This window comes from Hippoglossus hippoglossus, chromosome 1, assembly GCF_009819705.1.
Source record: "Hippoglossus hippoglossus isolate fHipHip1 chromosome 1, fHipHip1.pri, whole genome shotgun sequence".
NCBI lineage: Eukaryota > Metazoa > Chordata > Actinopteri > Pleuronectiformes > Pleuronectidae > Hippoglossus > Hippoglossus hippoglossus.
The window spans coordinates 21,697,438-21,709,576 of record NC_047151.1 but is presented as its reverse complement, the minus strand read 5'-3'; the positions used below and the strand labels follow the sequence as shown (position 1 = coordinate 21,709,576).

General features: G+C 43.7%; 1 protein-coding gene across 3 annotated transcripts in view; it reads left to right on the top strand.

The window, feature by feature from the left end:
- Positions 1-3,222: 3,222 nt before the first annotated feature.
- Positions 3,223-12,139, top strand: part of nr3c2 (nuclear receptor subfamily 3, group C, member 2) — a 73,053-nt gene continuing 64,136 nt past the window's right edge. The window contains exons 1-2 of one of the 3 annotated variants that reach the window (XM_034601807.1): positions 3,223-3,586; positions 5,555-7,363. In XM_034601807.1, the coding sequence (XP_034457698.1) occupies positions 5,574-7,363 (1,790 nt within the window). In that variant the 5' untranslated portion in view covers positions 3,223-3,586; positions 5,555-5,573. Of the gene's footprint in view, positions 3,838-4,229; positions 4,977-5,554; positions 7,364-12,139 lie in introns of those variants that run through there. The other 2 variants (XM_034601797.1, XM_034601816.1) reach the window with 2 other exon arrangements.

The following is a 12,139-nucleotide window of genomic DNA, read 5'->3' as shown; positions in this document are numbered from 1 at the left end:
AACATGCTAGTTCCCATAGCAACCCTATTTAAAATTCACTGGCATACGGTATATTCTCATGTCTGACCTTCATAGGCTTGAGTCCCATCATCCAAATGGGAGGTTATTCGGTCTGTGTGCCAGATCCAGCAGATACTAAAGTCTCCCTCAGACACAGGGAACGAGACCATCATCAAAGCTGGAAAAAGTGTTTACTGCAGCGAATGGGAGCATTTTAATGAAAAAAAGATGTGTGATGGTTGAACAGATGGACTCTGAGTTGCCACATATAAGGTAAGGCATCAAATGTAGTGTATGCAGCACGCTTTTTTTTTCACCAGGAGTAATGGCTTGGGTGGTAAAATGTTGAAAATGACTCCGGTAATTAAAGGAACAAAAAATGTAAGTGTCTTTGTTTAAAATATTCAAAAACGCTGAAGATTATTATCCACAGGATGTGACGAAATGAGAGTTTAGACTTTATATCGAAGCCGTGAATGTATCATGTTGCAAAGATACAGTATCTACTAAGGTTAGCATGCAGCGTTGGAAAGGTATGATCCAGTTTAATTGGTTGGCAAGACCTTGCAAGTCTCATTTCTGGATTTTGGGAGGACGTCCATCTTTATTTGCAGCCAATGGTCTGCCCTCAGTCCAACATGTGTGGATGAAGAAATAGAACTGCCTCACGTCCCTCGATATCTCATGGTACGTCTGCTGCGACAACTACATCTTCCCATGGGGGTGAAACTGTTGTCAATGTAACTGTAGCAACAACATGTCTTCTACGTCATCTGACTTCAAAATAAACCGGAGTGGGAAAATTCTTATCCAACACATGCAGGTTTGACGACGTGCAGATTTATTCACGCTAACGTTAGCGCAATGTGAGGTTGAGGGTTTTGAAACTTTGTTCTGATTGGATGGTTAGCTCAAACCAAGCGCATGTGCTAGCACGCTACAAGTTGCACCCTGAATGAACAGGCACACAGAGAAGGCCAGTTAAAACTTTATGGATTTTTCTGACAGCTCACCGATCCACCTGACAGCCCACCAGGATTTGTTTCAGTAAGTTTTGAGAAAGAAGGGCGAAATAAGTAAATTACTGCAAATCACTGCGACGGTGTCATTACATTATTTAGATATACGAATATTCCTTACGAAAAACTCTGCTAAACTGGAACCATAAGCATCTGATTAAAACAAGCTCTGTAATTATCACAGACGATGGGAACAGGGTCTTCTGCTGAGTTGACGAGTGTTTTGTTTCGGAGTTAACATGCTCCAATTCACTTGTCCCCATGAGGCACAGCGAGCACCTCTCTGTTATGCCGTTGGCCCAATCCGCAACTGGAGTTGTCTGCTATGAGTCTAAACTGGAGTGGAAGTCTGCTCCTAAACATAGCGATCACTCATCCAAAAGGATCCCTCCCGTCCAAAAGATGGCTATTTTTAGCCCCCATGTATGTACAATGTTTTCAGGGCCAGTGTGATTATCATCGATTCGACTGGAACGATGGGGAAAGCCCCGGCGAGATTCGATGGAGCAAACTTCAAATTTTTTTTTTTTTAAACAGGGAGGCAGCCAATTATAACTGATTTCAGATCAGCCGTGCTCTGATGTTAGTCTGCGAAATTCCTCTGTCGCTGAGGAAAAGGTCTGTGATGCAGAGCTAAATTAGATTTGCTCATGATGTGTTTGACGGGAAGCCACGGACAAGTGGGAGCTGCATGAGTAAGGGTGGGCAACATGGGTTATATCTCAATTTCGGCTGCTTTTTACGAAGCAGGTCGCCGTTCATGGGTGATTAGCAGGCAGATCAGGGAGGTGGGCAGTGTTGCTTGGATGGCTTTGACTAATCTAACTGCTGCTGCCGCGCTTAGCTACAGGCTGGCCCGCAAAACCCCAGACAAGCAATGAAGAGATCCGCTCTAGATGTCCACAAGTCCTGCCTGCATCTATCTCACACAGCCACGTGAAACGCCGCAGAATGTGACTCGACTGACTGACAACTCCGCAGATTAAACTGATTATTGGACATCGCTGGAGTAGAACCAAAGTCTACACTCACATCAACGCCGTGAGCTGTCGACGGGAAAATGTAAATAACACCTTAATCCGAATGTTGGAGTCACAATCGTTCTTCGTCGATGTCGCAGATAAACACGCGCACATTGTCCTTTTCTCACATCCAAACATTATCTCAGAGCTACACTGATATCACAGGAAGCCAGTTTGACTATGAGCCTCTGAGCAAAACGTGTACATACGTCTGGTTGTTTGTTGGTTGGTTTGTATGTTTGATCAGAAGCAAGATTAAAACTACGCCGGCAATTTCCATGAAGTTTTGTGGAGGGTGATCCAAGGACGAACCCAGATCAGGGGGCAGATGCAGGATTCTTTAACGTTGAAATATTTAGTGTTTTAAGACATTTACACTAATTCACGGATCTTGAAGAAAATCAGGCATAGTAAGGGAACTGATATCTGTACATGTGTGCAGATTGGTTGAATTTAATGGGACTGTTGGGCCTTGGACGGAGCTCTGAGTGCCTACTTTTAAACAATATTCATTTTAGTGGTGCATTTCAACTCACAACACCTGTGTGTTTTTGCTTCACTTTACAGATACAAGCATCATCATCCACTTCAAGTAATATTGTGTATGCGGGTGGTTGATCACATTAGTTATTTGCATATTAATTTATTCATTGACATTAGTATATTTCAGTTGTGGTGTTGTTAGTGGTGTGAAGTGAAGTAGTTTATCTTAGTTTGACATGAACTAAAGTGACATCTCCTCTCAATACATTTACTTTTTGGGAAAAGCAGTAGAAATATTGCTCCACCTGGTGGAGGCAGACGTTACAGTGGCAGGGCACCATCCTGGTTGATCTCACGGTGTTTTCAGGGGTCTACACGATCCTGCGTGTTGTTAGTTGTAAAGATACGACCCCCCCCATCCCTTCACACAGACACACGCACACGCACACACACACACCCTTATGCAACTTGCAAGGGGGACGCGTGTGCACGTGCCCCGCATGCAGGAGAGCTTGTCAGAAAGGGAAACCAAGTGAGATATTCGCAGGAGAAAGTTGCAGAAGATGTTTTATTCAGAGGCCGAGCAGAGTCTGAGACTTTTTTATTTATTTATTTTATTTTCGTGCCCTATTTCCAGACTGTACCTGCGCCCTGAGCCCCTCCCCTCCGCCTCTACCTCCCTCCCCCCGCCCCCTTCCTGGGAGTTTGTGTTGCACTCGTTGCAGTGAGAAGAAGAAGAAGAAGAAGAAGAAGAAGAAGAAGAAGAAGGGGTCCATGTGCACACGATGACGTCGCCCTGACTCCTGCGTCTCTTTCTTTTTTCTTTTTCCGTTTTTCAAAATCAGCACTTTTTTGTGTGTGTTTCATTTTTGTATTTCCCCCCCTCCCCCCCCCTGCCCGCCCGCCCGCCCGCCCCGCGGACAGTGATAATCCCGGAGAGCCGCGCGCTGTGCAGAATCCTGCGGCCATAATGTGAGATGATCCGCCGCTGTCGTCCGAGCCCGTCGCTGCCTGCTCGTCCTGTCAGGAGCAGCGGCTGCGCTGCCGAGGATTACACCGGTGATAATACGCAGCTAAGACTTCGCCTCCTCCTCCTCTTCCTCCTCTTCCTCCTCCCCGAGCTGTCAAACTGAAAACTATGAATTAGACTGACGCGTGTCTCCCTCCTGACATCCACTGACTTTTTTTTTTTTTTTTTGTAATAATTTTTTTTTTTGGGCTCTGCGTGCTTTTTCCTCCTTCTCTCCTTGTCTGGAATACCGCTGCCCAGCAACACACCCCCCACCTGACAACTCTGAATGTCGCTATTAAAGGTAAGGAAGCGCCATGTGTGCCCAAACTGCGCGTCTTTATACGCGAAACTCCTCAGCGCACGGTCCTGTAGCTCGGTACTTTGCATCCTCCTCCGTGTCTATTTGCGGCGGAAGAGAAACGCGATAACTTTCAACCGGGATCGGCTCCACGGTCAAACTTTGTGCACACCGGGTTACACACAAACAATAAATACGCACGACAGTTTTATTTAAAAAAACAAAACAAACGGTGAGATCTACATTTGTCTGCGCACCTGTGATGTGCGGAGAGATCCAGTGCGGCCAGTTTCTTTAAACAAAACACCACTTAAATCGTGTGTGTTTCCCCCCCACTGGTCACAAAACCGCAAATGCTTTGATTTGCAGCCAGAAAAAAATACTTCCAAACTGCAGCGTTATAGCTGTTTTTTTGTTTTTTTTGTTTTTATATTCTGCGCAAACGCAAAATGGAGAGAGATGCGGAGAGGTGTCCAGACGGAGGCAGGGCAATCACGGCCGGAGCGCAGGAGGAACCGAGGTTTTCATCTATCATCATGTTATATTGAAGCGTGTGCACGTATACAGGCCTGTGTGATATTTGACAGTGCGTAACTTTAACGCAGATGTCTCGGGAGGAGAAAAAAAAAACAACACAAACAGTGGGACGTGATCTGAAGAAGACGCCTCATCGCCACAATTGCTTCTGTCAACTGTGATAATTAGCGGGTGTGTATATGTTTTATCGCCCCTGCACATGCCGGGGGCTGCTCCAGCCGCTAAAACAATATTTCAACTTATGTCGCAGCTACGTTGTGGCTGCAAGAGCAATAACTATTGAGCGACAGCTGTCCGACCAATCCACGCGTGGCCTGGTGGAGCCTGCTGGATTTCTGGCTCGGCCGGCCAATGGGAGCGCGGCGGAGGTGGGAAGTTAACGCAACAACAAAACAAAAAAGAAAAAAAAAAAAGTCGACGTCACGCAGATCCATTAACTCTTACGATGCGTTTTCCCCTCAAGTTGTCACTGTACGTCCCCTGTGGAGCAAGGAGCAGCAGCTTTACTTTGAGAGAGAGAGAGGAGATACTGTACTGGACTTTTTAAGAGAACTACTAATTTAACATTCTGGTGTCAGTTTTTTTTTGTCTTGTATTCTTAAAAGGTAAGTCATCTGATTATCCAGATCATTTAAAAAATATGGTCAAAAGAAATATTTCTACTTCTTCACTCTGCCTTTTCTTCCTGCGACATTTCATTCAGAAGTTTTTGCATTGAAGCTTTGCCCGTGAAGTTGAAACGCTCAATTCACTCCGTCGTTTTAAAAATAGATTTTTATCTTCCCGATCATATAATTTAATCATACTCTGAAAAGAATGTTTACCAACGTGAAATACTTCAATTGGTAACACGCAAATAGTTTTCTTTTGAACTTGTGAATTGTGTTAACATAATGTAATAAAACTTAATTTAACTTTAACTTCAATTTAAACAACAAGAACTTGAGTCATTTGTGTTATTTAACAAGTTTGTACACAGTTTTCCTTTTTCAGTGCACATGAGACCTGCCTAAAGGCAAACAGCCTACATTAAATACACCTGCCACTAAACTTTATTATGTATATTATTGTCATTAATCCACTGTTGTTGTGTGCAGTTGAACCCTAAAAAATGTGAAACAACAGTATTGTGAACTTCTCTCATTCTTTTCTCTTTTTTTTTTCACCTGCCTTATTTTACCAGGTGAATCAATGAGCCAGCAATGGAGACCAAAAGATACCAAAGTTTCTTTGATGGAAGCGACACAGAGAACAGATGGTCTCATGTCCCCGGCACCATGGAGTACTGCTGCAGCACAGAAGATTTGAGTCTGACCAGCACTGATATCCTGATGGACATAGTCAATGTCAGCTGCCCGGCTGGAGGTGCAGCCACCGACTGCAAAGACAACAACACAAAGAAGCAGGAGCAGCCAATGCTTCGGCTCGGCCAGAACCAGCCATTTGTTCTCCCACACTTCAACAACTCTCTCCACGCTCATAAGCAGGAAATGGACTCCAAGGAGCTTTCCAAGACTGTGGCTGAGTCCATGGGTCTGTATATGAATGCTGCCAGGGAGGCAGACTTTGCTTTCAGTCAGCATGGGGGCAGTACCAGCCCTGGGAAGATGTACCCAGTGTGTGGACGGCCTCTGGATGAGACCCAGAGTGGGACCACTAAGAGCCCCAAGATAAAGCCATTTGGTTTTCAGCAGTCCAACGCCACTCCCAGAGAGTGCAACACTGGGACTCCTGTTAGCTCAGCGTCCATGCTGGTCTCATCTCTGTCCTGCAGCCCCCAGACCCCCGGCTCCATCTCCAGCCCGGGGGGCAGCAACAACATGGTGTCATCAACCACCAGTCCTCCTACGTGCTTTGGAGCAGCGTGTTCATCCGTCGGTAGTCCTGTCAGCCAGACGTCTTGTGCTGCAACGCTGGCCAACATCAAGCGCAGGAATTCAGCCACATGTAGCCCAGTAGAGTCCACCACTGTGGGCTCACCACCACTCACCAGCCCACTTAATGTCATGAGGTCTCCCATGTCCAGCCCTCAGAGTATGAGCAGTGTGAGATCGCCTCCGTCCTGCAGCACTACGTGTAACATACGGTCGTCCGTCTCGAGCCCCACAGGTGGCAGCTGCACCAGCACTGCCAACAACTGCAACACAGCACGGCCTTCCATCTCCAGTCCAGCCAGCGGGAGCACTATGGCTGTCGGCAGCCCACAGAACCCCTCCTCCGGTGGGTTTCCTGTGTCCAGTCCTGCTGGTGGACTGGGTTTGGTACAGAATGACACCAACAGCCCAGAAGAAACATCTCTGACCAGAGACTCAGACTTCAAGAACTTTGAGTTCCCCAAAGTCGAGATGGTTGACGGAGAGGTGTTCAACGTGGGCCTGGACCAGATGGGCATGGTTAAGTACATTAAGAACGAGCCAGGAACTGACTTCAGGAGCATGTGCTTAGGTAGCTCTAAATGTAATGTGAGCAGCACACCCTTTATCACACAGATTAAGAATGAGCCAAACAAAAATGAGGGATGTATGAATCCACAGCCCTATGGCGAGCACTCACCTTCTCTTGGACTCTTCTCCGCGTCTGAGACCACCTATTTGTCCCTGAGGAATAACATTGACGAATACAGTCTTTCTGGTATCTTAGGACCCCCTGTCGCTATGAATGGGAACTATGAGCCCGATGTGTTCTCCAACAATGTCCTGTCTAAAGGGGTTAAGCAGGAGCCTACTGATGGCAGCTATTACCAAGAAAATAACAGCATGCCCACATCGGCCATTGTTGGAGTTAATTCCGGTGGACACTCATTCCATTACCAGATTGGAGCCCAAGGAACAATGTCTTTCACGCGGCATGATGTGAGGGACCAGTCCAACCCTTTGTTGAGCCTAATTTCGCCCGTAACGGCGTTAATGGAGTCGTGGAAATCTCGGCCAGGCATGTCGGGGCGAGGTGAAGGATACCCAGGTCAAAACTGCATCACAGACAACATGTCAAGGTAAGGACAATGAAGACGTCTCTATACAGTCTGACTCTCAGTGTATCTCCGCCAGATGTCCTGCTTAAAAAACGGGGATGTGTTTTATGAGTTGTGATAAGCGTGCAAGCTTAGCTTCACAAAGAGCAGCAGGTTTCACTTTTCCTGCATGTTTTTTTTTCTCTGTGAGTGTACCTGTAGAATATCCAGCAGCCTGCCTCTTCAGAGGATCGGATAAATGAAGGGGCCAGTTTGTTACAGTTAGACTCATATTGCAAAAGGGATTTAGGGCGTTTGCTCTGAGAAGTGCTAAATAATAACAACAGCAGAGCTTGGGAAAGGCAGCGGGATGCTGGCTGGGGGGGGAACAGGAATTAAAAGACGAGGCCCAGGTCATTGTTGTAGTAGCATGTGATCACAACATCATCTCTGCTCGCGCTGCCCTGTGTCCTACTGTAACACAGAGACAAAGTTTACCTCTTATCAGGGCCTTGTGTGTATGCACAGCAACACAATTAATTGCCCCGTAAGACCTTGTGTAACACAAATATCTGTTTTTATGGGCCCTGGGCCATTGGCAGCAACATAAATTATGAATGATTGATCACATGCTTTTGTTGCCAAACTGATTGAATAAACAGTTGCTTTTCGTGAGGGGGGGGGGGGGCTGAAACAAAACAAACAGGCCAAAAGGGAGAAAAATCTATAATAGCCGCCAATCTGGCGAAGTGCAACTTTGACACAGTTGTTGTGCTTCTAATGTATTCCGGTGTCCTAGTTGCATGTGAAGTTGAATTATTGTCAGCGTGATTAATAACGCTGAATATCAAAGCCATGATCTGAAGATGTGTGTGTGTGTGTGTGTGTGTGTGTGTGTGTGTGTGTGTGTGTGTGTGTGTGTGTGTGTGTGTGTGTGTGTGTGTGTGTGTGTGTGTGTGTGTGTGTGTGTGTGTGTGTGTGTGTGTGTGTGTGTGTGTGTGTGTGTGTGTGTGCGTGCGTGCGTGCGTGCGTGCGTGCGTGCGTGCGTACTGTATTCACCCAACAGTGGGAGACGCTGCTGCTTGTTTACAGTAAATCAAAAGAAAGGTTTGTGGTCCTGTAATTTGGGTGTGATGTGATATTTATGTTTTTAAATAACAGCGGCTGTCTATTGGGGTTCTTCTGAAATACATTGCTATCATCTATTTATGCATGGGACGTCATAAATTCGCAGCTTTTATGAGCTGGAGCAAAGAAGCACTAAACAAAGTCATAAATGACTCCCTGCTTACTCGGCTTTGATAAGAGTCAGACGTTCGCTGTAAAAGAAGTACTGTACAGCACTATATTTGACATTGGCGGGACATTGGTTCTACGTTTGACTGTGTCTCGACCATGACAAGTCCAGACTGAGTTTGGGCAGTGATGTTGCGCAGGATCTTAAAATGGAGATTTATTAGATAAAAAAGTTTTCCTGATTGAATTTGTAGAAACCAACTTTGCTCTGACAGTGATTTCTTCAGCTCAGCTGTGTCAGACAGCGGGGAAATGTTCGGAGGAAGGTTGTGGGGAAAAAGGGCATATTCACACAGCTCATCAACTGACAGCTTATTTACTGTAGCACAAAAATGCAAAGCAAAAGACAACCGTCCTCATGGTGTTTCAGTCAATCTAAACATGTTCTTGAGCCAATCTGTGTATTTTTCTTCTTCTGAATCTCACCCAGATTTGACCTAATTATCTTATCATCAGTCATTTATTGTGTCTTCTGCGTTTGACATATTAATTTTAGGTTTATGTGTACGGTACACACTCTTCTAGACAGTAGATACTGTGTGTGTGCATGTGTGTGTGTGCATGTGTGTGCTATAACAAGGCTTGCAGCTCTGAGGAGACTGATACAGCCCGTTACCTTGGAGGCGACCCATATGGCAGGAGCCAAAGCGATGTTGACGGGATCACTGCCACCTTGGTCCTAATGAGATCCAGCTTAGCCCTAATGTCAGACAGGATGACAGTAAGAGATGGGCCACATGGCAGGCAGCCAGGCTGGCAGAGCAGCAGACAGGCACAAACACACATATAAATACATACAGTACATACAATTAATCCACACACACACACACACACAGATGTAGACATGCAGGGATGTCTTAGCTCGAATGTAGGAATGTAACATTTTTGTAGAGGTTGCTGCCCACTTAGAGTGTCCAGTTACACCTGTACTATTGTATTGATTGACAGCTATACTTAGACATAAACATAAACTTATTGTATCCTGCCTGAAATCTGAAAGTGCCCTGCAGGAGATCTTTGATCGTGTCGAGCTTTGGGCCAACTGCACGGTGCCCTGGCCCAATATCTCATGTGCAAAAAATAGAAAAGAATTACGTAACCAAAACCATTAAAAAGCACAACCAAAAACTCTTTGATCCACTGGAGCCTTGGATGACAGAGAGTAAAATCCCATGGCTCCTTTTTTCCCTTTCACTTTGGTTTCCTCTGTAAATGGTTTTAATTAAAAGTGGCTGCTCATCTGAGCAGTCTGGATTATTTTGTGCAAAACCGTTTTGACTCTGATTTACAAGAAAGGAAAAAGAAGTCAAAATAAAGAGTCGTTCCAACCAGAATTGCGCTGTTTATTTATTTGACCTTATTGTTTATTTAAACCAGGCGGCCAGGATGGTGCACTGTAAAAGTCAGTCTTGTTTTATTTTCAAAACAAAAAAGTTGAATGCCTATATTTGATATCTTGACACTGTAAGTCCCTCATAGAAGAAATCTAATTTGTATGAAATATATAAATGTGGATATTATTATAAAATGACCTACATTAGTGAGCTGGATTATATTTGCTTTCTGCCTAAACCTCCAAATCTCTTTTCATCCTATTTAGGGCATTTTTTCTGCTGGTTTTCAAAGTACTGTTTCACCAAATAGAATTAATCTAAAACTTTTCAGTCCTCTGACCTCTTAATTTCATAATCTAATAAATAGTAGAAGCCAACGATGTTGTTTTTTCATTTAGGTACGGTCTCATTAAAAATTTGAACCTTTCATATAGCCAGTGCAAAAGTAATATATTCCTATAGACGGGCATTTTCCTCGCTTTAAGCCTGCAGCCAGTTTCTATAGATGGACAGAATTGCCGTCGACTCATGAGGAAGCACCAGATTTAAGCGGGGAGAAGGCTTTTGCACTGGACTCTGGCCAACTCTCAATGTTCTGCAGAGGGATGAAAAGGCATACTCCTGAGAGCACACTAATAAGGCTGTAATTGTATGTTCCTCCACTAAATTAATGGATGGAAATGATTTGATTAATTCAGACACTGCTGGATACTAATATCCAATTAAATCCCAACACCAGGCATGCACAGGGGCTCCTGGCGCATTATGGGCTCCTGACTGTATGAGGCGGGCAGCTGCTTGTCTGGGTTGTTAAAAAGGATGTTACAGGTGAAGGTGTTGGGGAATGGTTGTGTGTCTCCTCTGTCTATGCATTAATTGGTGCGTTCTCCTGTGCACGGTCAAGTATTTAATTGACTGTAAAAATCCAATGAAGAATACAATTATTTAATTCTGCTTAGTTTTTTAACTTCAGCTCGAATGCTGATACAAACTTGCAGGTTTGTGTTTTTCTACCATTAGTGTAAAAAATATTCAGGGAGCCATCATGTCAGATTTTATAGTGACATTCACAAAGAAATTAGAATTGACTTTCATTAGAAAACACATATTACGTCGATAATTTCACCATCACTTTGCTTTTAATAAGATGTTTTGATCATAAATCCAAACTGTCGTTTTAGAATGAATACATCATGTTTTCCACTGAAAGATAATTGATCGGCCAGTGAAGGATGCTGGGAAAGGTTTTTCTCAGCAAACAATTGCACTAAAGTGTATAAGTGTATAGCACAGCACATAACATCAGAGAACCTCTCCTGTACGATTGTGTGACATTAGAACGTTTTAATTGGGATGAAAAAGGTCAATATAAAGACAGGTAATAAAATTGTACCCTTGTCCTAGATTCAATAACTGTATCAAAGTTGAATATTTTTCATGTTATGCATATTTCATGTGCACTGAAATATACTGAGATGTACTGTGGAGTACTCCACTTTGGAGTCTATGTATGGGGGTCTCAACTTTATGCAGCACCATCCATGCAGCTCAAACTGCTTTGGAAAAATACATTTACATTTAAGATATGAAGACATAGAATATACATAGAAATCGTTGTAGAAAATGTATGGAAATTAAAATGGAAATAAAACCCAATTAGTAAAAAGTGGGATAAGAGTGAGTGAATAATAGTGATTATTTGAGTTTAAGATGGCATTTATATGAAGTTAAAAACTGCAAATACATTATTATAAAACAAAGAAAAAAGTAGTGCATGACATTAAACTCATAATTAAGAATAATTCAACAATACAAATCAGTGAGATACAACTAGTATGACAACTGAGACATTTTGTTCTAAACCAACCTCCCCTCTTAAAAATTGACATAATTGAAATTATTCTGATATCTTTCTCAATATTTCCCCTATTTTGTGAATTGGTATGAATAAATATTCATAGCAGAATATGACAACTAATGTCTACTGGAAAAAAAATCTAAATGAATAAAACACCTGAATGGAAAATGAAAATAATATTAACACAGCCGGTGAGATTCCAGTTCTTTTTATCTTCTGGGCAGCCCATCACTTGTTGGTGTGGGCGGATCAGAGGCCGTGTAAAGCAAGAGCGGAGAAGAGGATTCAAGGTTTGAGAAGCAAGAGTGAAATCTTACTTCCTAAAACAAA